Source organism: Oncorhynchus tshawytscha, linkage group LG20 (genome assembly GCF_018296145.1).
Source record: "Oncorhynchus tshawytscha isolate Ot180627B linkage group LG20, Otsh_v2.0, whole genome shotgun sequence".
In the NCBI taxonomy this organism is placed as follows: Eukaryota; Metazoa; Chordata; class Actinopteri; order Salmoniformes; family Salmonidae; genus Oncorhynchus; species Oncorhynchus tshawytscha.
The window spans coordinates 29,957,847-29,975,346 of NC_056448.1; the positions used below are offsets into that span (position 1 = coordinate 29,957,847).

Genomic DNA, 17,500 nt, shown 5'->3' on the forward strand with positions numbered 1-17,500 from the left:
GCCTACACAGCTCTTCACATAGGCCTCACATACACAGAGCCTGGCCTACACAGCCCTACACAGAGCCCTGGCCTACACAGCCCTACACAGAGCCCTGGCCTACACAGCTCTTCACATAGCCCTGGCCTACACAGCCCTAAACAGAGCCCTGGCTTACACAGCCCTAAACCGAGCCCTGGCTTACACAGACCTTCACAGAGCCCTGGCCTACACAGCCCTACACAGAGTTGTGTGTGTTGTGAGAGGTGTGTGTGTGGTGAGAGGTGAAGACAGCAACTGGTTGAGTGGGCAGCTGACTGAAGGTGCTCAGAGGAGAACACAACTGATAGAAAGAGGGAGAGAGAAAGAGAGAGAAAAGGAAAGAAAGAGAGAGGGGAGTGAAGGAGAGAGAGGAGAGGGAAGGAATGAGGAAGATGGAGAGAAAGAATTAGATAGAGACAAAGGAAGGCACAAAATAAGAGAGGATATGTCAGAGAGAAAGGAAGACAAAATAAGAGAGAAAGCACTGAATCCCCATATATCCATTCCAAGCCACCCTCAACTGTCTACAATCGCTCTCCCATTTTTCTCTTCTACTCCTTGTTGTCCTCCCCTATGGGTGGTCTGGTCTCCTAACCACTTCCACATCAATTAGAGAGTGTGTATGTGGGTGTTGACTTTACAAGGGCACAGAGTGCGAGGCACCTCTCCATATGCCAAGGAACATGACGTGCACCTCTTACATCTCACCTCCTGTCCTAACAGGCGTACATTTCGACTACACACACGCGCACACACACACACACACACACACACACACACAGTATGTAGTCATGTGGCGAAAAATAATGAAATCAATTCCAGTGGTGATGCATGGTCATAAACTACATGGACAAAAGTATGTGAACACCCCTTTCAAATGAGTGGATTCAGATATTTCAGCCTCACCCGTTGCTGACAGGTGTATAAAATTGAGCACACAGCCATGCAATCTCCATAGACAAACACTGGCAGTAGGATGGCCCATACTGAGGAGCTCAGTGACTTTCAACCTGGCACCGTCATAGGATGCCACCTTTCTAACAAGTCAGTTCATCAAATTTCTGCCCTGCTAGAGCTGCCCTGGTCAACTCAAAGGGCTGTTATTGTGAAGTGGAAACGGCTTAGCCACGAAGTGGTAGGCCTCACAAGCTCACAGAACGGTACCACGTGCTGAAACACGTAGCGCGTAAAATTTGTCTGTCCTTGGTTGCAACACTCACTACCGAGTTCAAAACTGCCTATATAAGCAAAGTCATTACAAGAACTGTTCGTGGGGAGCTTCATGAAATGAGTTCCCATGGCAGAGCAGCCGCACACAAGCCTAACATCACCATGCGCAATGCCAAGCGTTGGCTGGAGTGGTGTAAAGCTCGCCGCCATTGGACTCTGGGGCAGTGGAAATGCGTTCTCTGGAGTGATGAAAAACGCTTCACAATCTGGCAGTCCGACGGACAAATCTGGGTTTGGCGGATGCCAGGAGAACGCTACCTGCCCCAATGCATAATGCCAACTGTAAAGGTTGGTGGAAGAGGAATAATGGTCTGGGGCTGTTTTTCATGGTTCGGGCCCCTTAGTTCCAGTGAAGGGAAATCTTAACACTATAGCATACTAGACAATTTTGTTTGTATTTGTATTTATTAAGGATCTCCATTAGCTCCCGGGGTCCAGCAACATTAAGCCAGGTATATACATTTAAAAATATAACACAACATTACATTTCAAAACACTTTACCCAATACATTTAGTGTGTTCCCTCAACCCACTACGCCACTATCACGTACTTACAACACAACTGTTCTTCCAACTTTGTGGCAACAGTTTGGGGAAGGCCCTTTCCTGTTTCAGCATGACAATGCCACTATGCACAAAGCGAGGTCCATACAGAAATGGTTTGTCGAGATCGGTGCGAAATACAGAGAGATCCTTGATGAAAACCTGCTCCAGAGCGCTCAGGACCTCAGACTGGGACAAAGGTCCACCTTCCAACAGGACAACCACCCTATGCACACAGCTAGGACAATGCAGGAGTGGCTTTGGGACAAACCTCTGAATGTCCTTGAGTGGCCCAGCCAGAGCCCGGACATCTCTGGAGACCTGAAAATAGTTGTGCAGCGACGCTCCCAACAAGATGGAGCTGGAGAGGATCTGCAGAGAAGAATGGGAGAAACTTCCCAAATCCAGGTGTGCCAAGCTTGTAGCGTCATACCCAAGAAGACTTGAGGTTGTAATCGCTGTCAAAGGTGCTTCAAAAAAGTACTAAGTAAAGGGTTTGAATATTTACAGTTGAAGTGGGAAGTTTACATACACTTAGGTTGGCGTCATTAAAACGTGTTTTTTCAACCACTCCACAAATGTCTTGTTCACAAACTATAGTTTTGGCAAGTCGGTTAGGACATCTACTTTGTGCAGTCATTTTTCCAACAATTGTTTACAGACAGATTGTTTCACTTATAATTCACTGTATCACAATTCCAGTGGGTCAGAAGTTTACATACACTAAGATGACTGTGCCTTTAAACAGCTTGGAAATTTCCAGAAAATTACGTTATGTCTTTAGAAGCTTCTGATAGGCTAATTGACATCATTTGAGTCAATTGGAGGTGTACCTGTGGATGTATTTCAAGGCCTACTTTCAAACTCAGCGCCTCTTTGCTTGACATCATGGGAAAATCAAAAGAAATCGGCCAAGACCTCAGAAAATTAATTGTAGACCTCCACAAGTCTGGTTCATCCTTGGGAGCAACTTCCAAACGCCTGAAGGTACCACGTTCAACTGTACAAACAATAGTACGCAAGTATAAACACCATGGGACCACACAGCCGTCATACTGCTCAGGAAGGAGACGTGTTCTGTCTCCTAGAGTTGAACGTACTTTGATGCGAAAAGTGCAACTCAATCGCAGAACAGCAGCAAAGGACCTTGTGAAGATGCTGGAGGAAACAGGTACAAGAGTACCTATATCCACAGTAAAACGAGTCCAATATCGACATAACCTGAAAGGCCGCTCAGCAAGGAAGAGGCCACTGCTCCAAAACCGCCATAAAAAATGCCAGACTACAGTTTGCAACTGCACATGGGGACAAAGATCAGACTTTTTGGAGAAATGTCCTCTGGTCTGATGAAACAAAATAGAACTGTTTGGCCATAATGACCATCGTTATGTTTGGAGGAAAAAGGGGGAGGCTTGCAAGCTGACAAACACCATCCCAACCGTGAAGCACAGGGGTGGCAGCATCATGTTGTGGGGGTGCTTTCCTGCAGGAGGGACTGGTGCACTTCACAAACTAAATGGCACCATGAGGAAGGAAAATTATGTGGATATATTGAAGCAACATCTCAAGACATCAGTCAGTTAAAGCTTGGTTGCAAATGGGTCTTCCAAACAGACAATGAAGCATACTTCCAAAGTTGTGGCAAAATGGCTTAAGGACAACAAAGTCAAGGTATTAGAGTGGCCATCACAAAGCCCTGACATCAATCTTATAGAAAATTGTGGGCAGAAGTGAAAAAGCGTAGGCGAGCAAGGAGGCCTACAAACCTGACTCAGTTACACAAGCTCTGTCAGGAGGAATGGGCCAAAATTCACCCAACTTATTGTGGGAAGCTTGTAGAAGGCTACCTGAAATGTTTGACCCAAGTTAAACAATTTAAAGGCAATGCTACCAAATACTAATTGTGTGTATGTAAACTTCTGACCCACTGGGAATGTGATGAAAGAAATAAAAGCTGAAATAAATCATTCTCTCTGCTATTATTCTGACATTTCACATTTTTTAAATAAAGTTGTGATCCTAACTGACCTAAGACAGGAAATGTTTACTTGGAATAAATGTGAGTAATTGTGAAAAACTGAGTTGAAATGTATTTGGCTAAGATATATGTAAATATGTTACATTATTTATACGTTTTTTAATACATTTGCCAAAATTTCTAAAAACCTGTTTTTCCTTTGTCATTAATGGGTAGTGTGTGTTGATTGAGGAGGGAAAAAAACAATTTAATCCATTTTAGAATAAGGCTGTAACGTAATAAAATGTGGAAAATGTCAAGGGGTCTGAATGCTTTTCGAATGCACTGTACATGCCAATATCTTCGCCACACACCCCTCCCATTTTTCTTGTCTGAACATTTAAAATTATATTCAAGACACGTTGTCTTCAGACATATTATAGATGCTTTTCACTGACAGCAACAACTCAATAATCAGCTAGGTCTCTGACCATGCGCGGTGCCCAAATTGCAGGCTTCCCAACTAGGCATATAGGCCTACACGTTTGTGATTTAAAACAAACCACAGCTTTAAAAAAAAGTTAATGATGCTCTGTGGTGAAGTATTTGAAATTATTTGAATTATTTCTGTATAGACTGGAGTAATTAGGCCTATATAATTTTGGCAAATTGTATTCAATTTACTTTAGGCTGCAGTGACTACTGTTACGTCATGTCCTATGTTGAGGCAACTCAACACATTAGGAATTGAATGTTATTGTTCGCCTGCAAATACTTCATTACAAAAGTATTTCGCCTCCCAGTCAGTCACACACACACACACACACACACACACACACACACACACACACACACACACACACACACACACACACACACACACACACACACACACACACACACACACACACACACACACACACACACACACACACACACACACACACACACACACACACACACACACACACACACACACACACACACACACATCCCCCAAAGGCTATTCTTAGCAGCAGCCTTCTATTTTTAGCCTGCTGCCGGTTTCCAAACTTTGATCAGGGAGAGATTGGTTCCACAAAGAGAGCTGGAGTTCCACTGGGCCTGTGTGTGTGTTCTAATTGATGAGCCTTACTGAGAGCTTCAGCTGTTTTCAATCTACAACACAGACACACACCACAGAATGGAGTGAAATAGGGTTAGTAAAAGAGGGGTGAGGAATGCAGGAGTTCTTAGATTTATAAATAGCCATTATCCTGGGCCTCCTGCACCAAATACAGAACACACACACGCGTGCGCACGCACACACACACCTCGTTATGGAAAGAAAACAACCCAGACAAAGGAGTCTCTTCTATTCCATTCCTGTAAAGAAGATAGTTCAACGGTTCACAGGGTTTCACAGCTAGGTCATCTTTGACCATGTTTATCAATACAGAGACAGGGACTGTGTGCGATGCTGAAAGATATACAGGTACAAATCTGTCGTTCTGCCCCTGAACAAGGCAGTTAACCCACTGTTCCCCGGTAGGCTGTCATTGCCTAGTTAAATAAAGGTTCCAAAAAATTAAGAATAGAGTGAGAGATAGAAAGGCTTGTATGTGAGAGAGGAGAAGGAAATTGACAAGAGGAGGAAAAGACCCATCATCATTGATCTGTCTTCCAGAAGACACCTACACACTAGGGGTCAGCAAGGAGAGAGGAGAAGAGAGGACTTGTTGAGAGGGATTAGGAAGAGCATATTGAGATTATAGTAATGAGTGATAGGATTACAGTAGATTAACATAGATTATATGCTGCTGCTGGCTGACTGACCAAAAAGTGTGACAGGTGGAGAGGGACATCAGCTATCAGGCCAAAACCACCCCCTTATGGACCTCTGACATACAGTATTGACCACCAGACTCATTTTAAATGTGGAATATTTGAGCTGTGCTTGATTGATTTAGTTTGCCTGGTTTCCAATGGAACCAATGAAATATTCCCAATACTGGGCTGCATATCTTACTTTCCCCATTCCCACACAGAAACATCTCCATCAGCCTCTGCACTCTATCAAACTCAGCCTGTTTTCCCACTACTCCCATTGGGAGGCTCATGGCCTGTGTTGGAACACACACCTTTCACTGGAAGACCATAACCACTGTCCTCCATGCCGCTACAGATTCCCGTCAGCGATCCAGAGACTAAATCCAACGCACCTGTCCTTTGAACTCTGATCCCTAACCCCTGACCTCGGTCACATGGACCACGGTCCGTTGGGTGGCCCTGAAGAGGGTTGAATGAGGACGTTGGACATGTGTGTGTGAGGAGACACCAAACTTGTTCTCCTAACACCATTGCATAACTCCAGGCTGGCCTCCCTGATCTCTGAGTCCTTAGCCAAACACACACACATGTATTACACTAGCTGTATTACACTAGCTGTATTACACTAGCTGTATTACACTAGCTGTTTTACACTAGCTGTATTACACTAGCTGTTTTACACTAGCTGTATTACACTAGCTGTATTACACTAGCTGTATTACACTAGCTGTATTACACTAGCTGTTTTACACTAGCTGTATTACACTAGCTGTATTACACTAGCTGTATTACACTAGCTGTATTACACTGGCTGTTCATTCAACCAACTGAGTGTCTACTGCTTTTTAATCAGATTTCCACCAGTGAAACCATGTTGGTGAACTAGTCTGCAATACAGTGTGTGGGACTCACTTCCACGATGTCGGAGTTAGTCCTGCTCTCGTGAGGTTCGTTGTACTCTGTGTATTTGAGCAGGACCTTGTCCATGTCAGTGCTGGCATACTGGAACAATTTATTGGTGCTGTTGAAGATGATGAGGGCGATCTCACAGTTACACAGAACACTCAGCTCATACGCCTTCTTCATCAGGCCAAACTTCCGCTTTGTGAATGTCACCTGGAGAGGGAGAGAGAGAGGGTGAGGGAGAGAGGGAGAGGAAGAGAGAGAGAGGAAAAGAGAGGGAGAGGAGAGAGAGGGGAGAGAGAGAGGAAAAATGAGGGAGAGGAGAGAGAGGGGGAGACAGGGGAGAGAGAGAGGGGAAGGGGGAGAGAGAGAGGGGGAGAGAGAGAGAGAGGGGAGAGAGAGAGAGAGAGAGAGGGAGAGAGGGAGGAAGAGAGAGAGAGGGAAGAGAGAGAGAGAGAGATAGAGAGAGGGGGAGAGAGAGGGGGGGAGAGGGAGAGAGAGGGGGAAGAGAGAAGAGAGAGGAAAAGAGAGAGAGAGAGAGAGAGAGAGAGAGGGAGAGAGAGAGGGGGAGAGAGAGAGAGAGAGAGGAGGGGGGGAGAGAGAGAGAGAGAGAGAGAGAGAGAGAGAGAGAGAGAGAGGAGAGAGAGAGCGAGAGAGAGAGGAAAAGAGAGAGAGGGGGAAGAGAAAGAGAGGGAGAGAGAGAGAGAGAGAGGGGGTAAGAGAGAGAGAGAGAGGGGGTAAGAGAGAGAGAGAGGGGGGTAAGAGGGAGAGAGAGAGCGAGAGAGAGAGAGTGAGAGCGAGAGAGAGAGAGAGAGAGAGTGAGAGAGAGAGAGAGAGAGAGGAGAGAGAGAAAGAGGGAGAGTTTACAGTGTATACTGTACGTGAACTGTTGAATGTACGTATGTTGGCCTGCGTGTTGACAATAGACTATATTGAAAATCCAGTAAGTATGTAAGGTAAGGTATGTATGTATCTATGTATGTAAGGTATGTATGCACATATGTAAGGTATGTATGTATGTAAGGTAGGTACGTATGTAAGGTATGTATGTAAGGTATGTATGTAAGGTATGTGCGTATGTATGTACGGTATGTAAGTACATATGTAAGGTATGTACGCATGTATGTGTGTACATATGTAAGATATGTATGTACGTTTGTAAGGTCGGTACGTATGTATGTATCTACATATGTAAGGTATGTATGTATGTATGTAAGTGTGTATGGTATGTATGTTTGTATGTATGTGTGTGTATGTAGGTTAAGTGTGCTCTTGCACTCTGATGTTGCCTTCTAAACCATCCCTGAGGGGAATACATAAACTGAGAGACAAACAGACAGACTGACAGTCATGTTAACATTTAAATAGAATCTAATTATGGAGGCTGGTGCCCTTGGCCATTACTGCTTAACTTGAGACTGACTGTAAGTCACTATCACATTAGGATACATAGATATGGGCACAGAATCACTGTCTCTATTACAATGTCATAATCAGAACACTGAGGAAGAAATGTGAGGCTGGTCACTGTATGGATAACCACCCCCCCACCCACACACGTGTGCTCGCAAGCAAGGACCCTTAACACACACACACACACACGCACAATAACACACAACAACACACACACAGAGGACAGAGAGAACAGGGAGGTCATCCCAGCTCTAGGGGTCAGGAAGCACATGTTAGTGCATTTCCTGTCATAACAGGAAGAGGGGAACCACTGCCCCACTACACACACACATACTCCTCAAAATGCCGCTGTCTCTACTTCCTTCCCACCTAGTTGTCTGCAGGTGTGGGAGTGTTGGGGTTAGTATGTGTGTGTGACCATTATTCGGAGAAAGCTCAGTGTTCATTTACCTGTCTGTTACGTTCATCCATAATCCGTGCTATCTGGATCTTTTTCCTCCCCATCTTCTCTCCTTCTCTTTCTCTCCTATCCCAAAAGTCCTGTTCTTCTTCTCTTTCTCTCCTATCCCAAAAGTCCTGTTCTTCTACTCTATCCCAAAAGGCCTGTTCTTCTACTCTATCCCAAAAGTCCTGTTCTCCTTCTCTTTCTCTCCTATCCCAAAAGTCCTGTTCTTCTTCTCTTTATCTCCTATCCCAAAAGTCCTGTTCTTCTTCTCTTTCTCTCCTATCCCAAAAGTCCTGTTCTTCTTCTCTTTCTCTCCTATCCCAAAAGTCCTGTTCTTCTTCTCTTTCTCTCCTATCCCAAAAGTCCTGTTCTTCTACTCTATCCCAAAAGTCCTGTTCTTCTTCTCTTTCTCTCCTATCCCAAAAGTCCTGTTCTTCTTCTCTTTCTCTCCTATCCCAAAAGTCCTGTTCTTCTTCTCTTTCTCTCCTATCCCAAAAGTCCTGTTCTTCTTCTCTTTCTCTCCTATCCCAAAAGTCCTGTTCTTCTACTCTATCCCAAAAGTCCTGTTCTTCTTCTCTTTCTCTCCTATCCCAAAAGTCCTGTTCTTCTTCTCTTTCTCTCCTATCCCAAAAGTCCTGTTCTTCTACTCTATCCCAAAAGTCCTGTTCTTCTTCTCTTTCTCTCCTATCCCAAAAGTCCTGTTCTTCTTCTCTTTCTCTCCTATCCCAAAAGTCCTGTTCTTCTACTCTATCCCAAAAGTCCTGTTCTTCTTCTCTTTCTCTCCTATCCCAAAAGTCCTGCTCTTCTTCTCGTCTTCCAAATCCTCACAGCAGTATTCTCTCGATTCTTCTTCTCTCAATTCCTCTGGCATTCACTCCTTAAAGAGACAGAGAGAGAGAAATCAGTTAAAATGCTATCAAACACACACAATAGTCCTTGTGGAGCGGTCATAGAGAATGGTTCAACTATGTTTGTGTATAAGTAAATAGTTGATCATTCAACAGGTTGACCTGAGAGAGGAGAATAACTCACTGATTAAGACTTACAGCTCATCTCTACCACACAACTCAGTTCAAAACACCACATCTCACTCATAACCAGAGAGATGAAAAACATGGCACAAGAAAAAATTATACGTTCGCATCATGCTACAGAATGTTATGAGAAATGATGTGTTAGTGTTGTTGGCTTGACTTTACTGTCTGCTTTATGATGTCCCCAAACCCTGTTTGCATTTTACATCACATCATATTCTTTTAGAATGTTGACATCACATTCTATTAGAATGTTGACCTCACATCATATTCTATTAGAATGTTGACCTCACATCATATTCTATTAGAATGTCGACATCACATCATATTATTTTAGAATGTCGACCTCACGTCATATTCTATTAGAATGTTGACATCACATCATATTATTTTAGAATGTCGACCTCACGTCATATTCTATTAGAATGTCGACATTACATCATATTCTTTTAGAATGTCAGCCTCACATCATATTCTATTAGAATGTTGACATCACATCATATTATTTTAGAATGTCGACCTCACGTCATATTCTATTAGAATGTCGACATTACATCATATTCTTTTAGAATGTCAGCCTCACATCATATTCTATTAGAATGTTGACATCACATCATATTCTATTAGAATGTTGACCTCACATCATATTCTATTAGAATGTTGACCTCACATCATATTCTATTAGAATGTCGACATCACATCATATTATTTTAGAATGTCAACCTCACATCATATTCTATTAGAATGTTGACATCACATCATATTATTTTAGAATGTCGACCTCACGTCATATTCTATTAGAATGTCGACATTACATCATATTCTTTTAGAATGTCAGCCTCACATCATATTCTATTAGAATGTTGACATCACATCATATTCTATTAGATTGTTGACATCACATCATATTCTATTAGAATGTTGACATCACATCATATTCTATTAGAATGTTGACATCATATTCTGTTGGAATGTTGACATCACATCAAATTCTATTAGAATGTCGACCTCACATCATATTCTATTAGAATGTTGACATCACATTATATTCTATTAGAATGTTGACCTCACATCATATTCTATTAGAATGTCGACATCACATCATATTCTTTTAGAATGTCGACCTCACATCATATTCTATTAGAATGTTGACCTCACATCATATTCTATTAGAATGTTGACCTCACATCATATTCTATTAGAATGTTGACATTTACATAATTTCACGATCCAAAACACATCCAGCACAGTACAAGTCCAGGTGAGGAGTCCTGTTTGTTGTCACCTGTGCCTTGTGTGACTTGGCACAAAGGATCTGAAGGATTCAGTCCACAGCTTATTGTGTAACACTAAGCCACTGCGGGTTACACACACACCTAATCGAGCACACCTGATTTTTTTTTACAGGACCAGCAACCCCCAGGACCCCCTCCCCCTCCCCTTATCCATGACCCCTAACCTCTAACCTTATCTCTATCATAACCTATTGACATATACATTATAATAACTATGGGGGGGGGCGAGTCCGATATCCTCTGAAGTGTGCTATATTCTCTCCTCATCCCTCCGTGTGTTAATCAGGCCTCTCTCATGAGGAAACAGAGAGAAGAAATGGAGGGAGATACAGTGTACTTCAAAGGGAAAGTGATAACTCATATGTTAAACTTTTGTGTGTATGCGTGTGAGTGTGTGTGTATCCTGTGGTCTTCCTGGCCTATAGGCTCTTTAAGATCCTCTTAAGTAGCTAGACACAAGTAGAGCCAACATGGCTTATAGTGTCCGACCTATACATACACACACACACACACACACACACACACACACATACACACACACACACACACACACAGTTACCAGCTTACAGTCAGAGGCAGAAGCATGGCTGAAGGAATGTGAGGAGAAAGGGGGGGAGAAAGAGAGAAGAGAGAGAGAGAGTGAGAGAGAAAAGAAGGAAAGAGAGAAGAGAGAGAGACAGAGAGAGTGAGAGAGAAAAGAAGGACAGAGAGAGAGAGAGAGAGAGAGAAAAGAAGGAAAGAGAGAAGGGAGAGAGAGATCACAGGTTTGTCAATGACATGACAATGAGTAAGGTGTTGGGTTTTTACTTTATCTTCTATAACGGTATTTGAATGTTTGGCTTGTTAAATGTGATACGTTGTGTGTAATGACCATTTGTATAGTTTACTTCGCTACTTGAGTCATCTTTCTCTGCTCTCTCTCCATGCTGCGTTCCACACAGACCTAGCCCTGCCCCCTGACACTCAAGGAGCGCATTTGGTGTTCCTCAACTACGAGACACTTGTGTTCAGTCTGCATTGTCAATGCAGCGTATGCAAAAAAGTTGATGACAATGATGCAGTTTTCACTTTGCTTCTTAATATAAATACACTAGCTTGATATAATTACACTAACAGCTAGTTTGTCTTTTCTTAGCAAGTTGGGCCCAAATCTTGTTAGCCGCTAATGCTAATTGCTCATGCTAATTGCTGCTAGCTAGCTAATAAATGTACTGAGTCAGAGCAAATGTAATTAGCTATATATTTGAAGGTATGTTTTTGAATAGCTAAAGCAGAAACAGACTTGTAACCAGGCTGTCATCAAGCATTTCGCTACACTTGCAATAACATCTGCTAGCCATGTGTATGTGACTAATAAAATGTGATTTGATCACAACATACAACATACCATCCCTAACCCCTAACCGGTGATCTGAAAGAATGTGATAGGTAACGACAGCTCCAGCGTGCCACAACGTACCATCCCTGACCCCTAACCCCTAACCGGTGATCTGAGAGAATTTGATAGGTAACGACAGCTCCAGCGTGCCACAACGTACCATCCCTGACTAGAGGAGAATAGAGCAGATCTTTACAGACTCCCCACTGACCAACAAAGGCACATTTTACACACAGCTCTTCTACACAGTATCTGCCAACACCAGATATAATCAAGCTAGCTAGGACATAATATCGAATAAAAACAAGCACCAACATGCCAACCAGGATACATTTAAACTTCTGTGCTCTCATTCAGTCATGCAGACAGTGAGGCTGTTTCAGGAAACACCATATTTCTCTGCTTTGGAGTAAATATAGAACATTCCTTGTCAAGCCAACTCAGCATTCTATCAAACCTGGAAGTTTATATGTGTGTGTTAGTTAGATCTTTTCCCAGCATGTGTGTTCCCTCTAAGAGGACGTAACGTAGAGCCTGTAAACCAAACCAGGATGACAGCAGGTTTCCACCCGACTTCCCCTCGACGTGCGTGCACACACACACACACACACACACACACACACACACACACAAACTTCCTCCTCTATGAATAGCCTAAATGTAAACCAGCGGTGCTCCAAAAATAAAATAATTAACTTCATACCCCAAACAAAGTGGAGCTGCCTGTATTTAGTTCACACTGAGACAGAGACAAACAGACAATAGAAGTACAGAACAGAGATGGACCAATGCCATAGAGCACAGTCCTCATTTACCCTAACTAACCCCCTTAACACCCACATTCACAATAATCACAAACATAAACACACTATAGCCATGAAGATGATTCAGAGTCCTCATTTACCCCCATACTATACGTGTGTGTGTGTGTGTGTGTGTGTACGTGTACGTGTGTGTGTGTGTGTGTGTATTCTGGGGCAAGAGAAGGACAGACAGAAGGACCAGAGCGGAAACGGACTGGCCGTAGGGAATTTCAGGCAAATGCCAGATGGGATGGTCCATCTGTATCCCAGTGGGCCGGTGTAAATAATGGGTTTTGTGCAGAATGATCATTATGGCTAATAATGGGGGCCTGAAGTAAAGAAATGGGCTGAGGTATTAGAAATGACTGGGTGGATTTTTGATCCCAGTCTCTCCCTGGACCAAACACAGACAGCCAGACATATAGACATGGAGTCAGCCAGGCTAGACAGAATGTGTAAGTGTGTATTTTGAGGCTGGATGGGGGAAAGAGAGAGAAAGAAAGAGAGAGAGAGAAAGAAAAAGAGAGAGAGAGAGAGAGAGAGAGAGAGAGAGAGAGAGAGAGAGAGAGAGAGAAAGAGAGACAGAGTGGCAATGCCCTTGTATATCTTGGCAGGACGATCTACATGCCAGTGTCAGAGGGGCTAGGGTAGGGGGTAGGTGGGTTAGATGGATGGGTACCGTGCAGGGGGCAGATAGAGGATGGGAGGGGTAGTGGGCTGGGGGCGGCGGGGTGGACGTAGCCGAGTCTCAGTGTGGTGGCAGGCTGGCAGTCATTCCCAGCCCCCAGACATAGAGTCTGTGTCAACTTCAACACTGTGCAATGAGCACTGCAAATAAAACATGTCAAAACATCTAGTTGTTCTATCACTTTGTCAGGAAGAGAATAAGAAGTAAAGGACATGACTTGGTGTCCTACAGGCCTACCAAGTTTCTACGTCACCGTTTTCACCCTATTCTCCACTATGGCCACATGATCCACTATAAATACTTCAGACTAGAGGAGACTAGAGTGGGGGGAAGTTTCTGAACAAGACTACTGATTAACACTACTGTAGCTACAGGCAACAAGCAGACAAAGACTCCTCTGTATTAGACTCTATAACTGGAGGACGGAGGATGCAACACTAAGTAACTAGATTGTTTTACGGCAGTGGCAGATGACATTGCACTCACTAGAACACAAGCGTTGGGGCAAAATCCAGGCATGTCAGAGACTGTCTTATGAGACAGGGGGTTCGGAGTTAAAGTGGCAATCAGCAGTAGAAACAATAACAAAGCAGTCCCCCCCACTGGAGTAAAAACAGCTTATATTTTGGGTTCTGATGGGCTGCGACAGTTGAACTAATTATTAACTTATAAGTCCAAAAATGTATGTAGCAAATGCTGATTGACTCTTTTAGGCCCATAATGGGGACAATGCAGCGCATCCTCTGCCATGTACTTTTAAATAAACAACATGTTTGGGATTTAATCAGGTCTGCCTGTGGTGAAGGGAGAAGTGAATGAGGCCTACAGAGTTATCTGGTTTACTACCTCGTTAACCTCCAGCCAATCGGCACAATTGATCGAGTGACAATCAATTGATCAAGTAGAATGCTAGCGATAAACTGTGGAACTCGAGGGTCTGTGTTGTGCACCCCTGCCCAGACATGTGTTCCCACTCCCAGCCATGTGTTGGTCCATAAAGCTGAGACGTGGCTGGCAGGCGAGGCTAGTTTTTAGTCTTTAATCCACCTGTAACCCCAGAGACCTGAGCTGATCTCTCTGGCTCAATGGGCAAGACACAGACACTAGAGGCTTATCCAGAGGAGAGGAGCCAAGGATCAGGTCAGGTGTGTTAGTCCTGGCTGGAACATAAGCCTACACACACAGTCTCTCTCCGGGTGGACCTAAGGGGCAGACATCCCTCTGTGCCACTGCTCTAGCCTGTTATCATGGTCACAATGCCCTGGATGCACAAGCCCCTTACTTGCATTGGTAGCCTACACTGAAAAATATAATAGGTTGTTTATTTTCTCAAAATGACTTTGAATATACTGAAAATGTAAGTGCATGGCCTCTGCCTGTGATTTCACTTTCTCTAACATGTATACATGTAATGAGCTCAATCAACTTTGACAAAATTGACATGAAGACAATACTTGATATGAATAAACAAGCCAACATAATTCACATTTATTTCACTAGGCTGTTTTATACTCTATGAAAAACATGGTTTTCCATTATTACGCATCTATTACAGCCTCGTAATGACAGACTCGTGTTATGCGTTTACTGTCGAGTTTGGGGAGCAAACACTGCACGCTATCTGTCAATAGCGCAAACTGTACCAACTGCGTAAACTTTCTAAACGAATATAATAAATGAACCACCGTAGAGGCGTGGACACACTTACTTTTCTCCTCGCGAGCTGCTCTGTCTGATATTCGTGTGCGTTACACCGGGCGTTTTCACAAGGCTTGTCCAGTTGAACTGTACAGGGGAAAATCCTCGAGCCCGTTCAGAAAAGGGAATTAACTTTAAATCCGGGACGGCAATAGCCTACTACTTATCATGAATAAAAACACAGCGCTGGAACAGGCAGACAACTGGCAAGTCAAATTCTCCGCTCAAGGTTTGAAATGAAGAGGAATAATCCACCGACCCGTGCTACGCAGGTTCTCAGTGTGAGTGAGTGCGTGAGTGAGGGAAAGGAGGACGAGAAGGAAACTGGGATTATCCCGTTAATGTTTGTTTCCCATCGGTAATGTGCGACACTTCCACCGCTCTCTCTCTGTCTCTTTCTCTCTGTCTGTCTCTCCCTCCTTCTTTACTCCCTCTCACTCACGCGATCACTGAACACGTTTCTATGATGAATGCTCTAGCGGGCGGCACACACACACTACTCACCACTGCTGCCAGTCTGTCTGACGTATGCTCAGTCAACACATGTGCCAAATAAATAAACCACCCGAGTCGGAGTAGAGCTACATTTCCATTCTGGTTTAGCATGCTGAGACAACTTTGATCTCTTACCAGTCAATCACTTGCACATGTCCCTCTGTTCCATCAAAGCCTCAGTCGTTCTACATGCGTTTCAGTATTCGTTTCTGTCTCTAGGTTTGGCTTTATCTCAATCTCTCATGTGTGTTTCAGTCCGCTGTCTTAGTCTTTCTGTCAGTCTGTGTCTAAGTGTTCTATCAGGGTGGTCTCTCAGGGCACCAGGTCCATAGGTTTATAGCGCACCTGGGAGAGACATACAGGAGAGATACAGTATGAGACTGGGTCTGGTGCTAATATCATAGATTCATATGTAGTTTATATACACACACATCCAATTCAGACAGTGAGACACCTGCTTTTAATCATAACACGAATGATTAAACCCAAATGAAGTTACATTTTCAGTGAGTAATGTACTCTCCCTGACCTGAAATACACAGGGCAAACAGAAAGTATGAAGTATTGGTTCTTTAGCAAACTGGAGTTTGACAGTGGAAGCTATTGGAACTGCACCTGTTTACTAGAACTGTAGTGTTGGATGGGTGGATGGACTTACAAAATGTCCTACTACTCTACAGCAGTAGGCTACTTCTATCTGCTCAAACCCACTTTGCAGCTCTCACACACACACACCACACACACACACAAGCAAATAGACGATCTCTGGGGAGTGTTTTTACTGCAAATATGTTCCTTTTGTGTATGTCACATGGAGGTCTAGTGTGTTCCTGTTGTGTATGTCCCATGGGGGTCTAGTGTGTTCCTGTTATGTATGTCCCATGGGGGTCTAGTGTGTTCCTGTTGTGTATGTCACATGGAGGTCTAGTGTGTTCCTGTTATGTATGTTCCATGGGGGTCTAGTGTGTTCCTGTTGTGTATGTCCCATGGGGGTCTAGTGTGTTCCTGTTATGTATGTCCCATGGGGGTCTAGTGTGTTCCTGTTGTGTATGTCCCATGGGGGTCTAGTGTGCTCCTGTTATGTATGTCCCATGGGGGTCTAGTGTGTTCCTGTTGTGTATGTCCCATGGGGGTCAAGTGTGTTCCTGTTATGTATGTCCCATGGGGGTCTAGTTTGGTCATTAGTGGTCTAGTGGACCACCCAGAGCGTTACACCTGCTATGAATAATGGATGAGCCTGAAGCAGACAGAAATATGGTTCCTTTTGTTGTGTTACAGGATCCTGTTTCACTGAGGGACTGGCAGCATGGAAAAACTGCTGTACAATCATCAAACTGCTAGGATTATACACCCTGAGGAAAGATGCTGCTGCGTAAGTATGCATCTCACCTGACAAGCCTGCTGTCATTGTTCCCTGTCACTTCCATCACTCTTGCTGACACACACATATACTGTTCTCTCTCTTTCACACACACACACACACACACACACAACACACACACACACACACACACACACACACACACACACACACACACACACACACACACACACACACACACACACACAATCTACCTCTTATTTATGTGAGACAGGCCTGTTAACAACAAAGGCACAGTAATTCCAGTAGCATTTTAACAACAATGAAGTATATTATGAGGGGGTATTTCAAAGCATGCTTTCAACTCATGTTCCATAGGAAGTTTATAAGTTTATTCTCTCCTCCATCCATTTACTCATAGGCACACATACTCTCTCACACACACACGCACGCACACAAACACACGT

At 43.7% G+C, this 17,500-nt stretch overlaps 1 protein-coding gene across 3 annotated transcripts in view; it reads right to left on the reverse strand.

Moving 5' to 3' along the window:
* The window catches only part of LOC112220236 (myocyte-specific enhancer factor 2C), a 37,219-nt gene that overhangs the window by 12,055 nt on the left and 7,664 nt on the right, over window positions 1–17,500 (reverse strand). For 2 of the 3 annotated variants that reach the window (XM_042302471.1, XM_042302469.1), the window contains exons 2-3: window positions 8,327–9,198; window positions 6,473–6,676 (exon numbers count right to left, since the gene is read on the reverse strand). In XM_042302471.1, the coding sequence (XP_042158405.1) occupies window positions 6,473–6,676; window positions 8,327–8,380 (258 nt within the window). In that variant the 5' untranslated portion in view covers window positions 8,381–9,198. Of the gene's footprint in view, window positions 1–6,472; window positions 6,677–8,326; window positions 9,199–15,227; window positions 15,708–17,500 lie in introns of those variants that run through there. The other variant, XM_042302470.1, reaches the window with a different exon arrangement.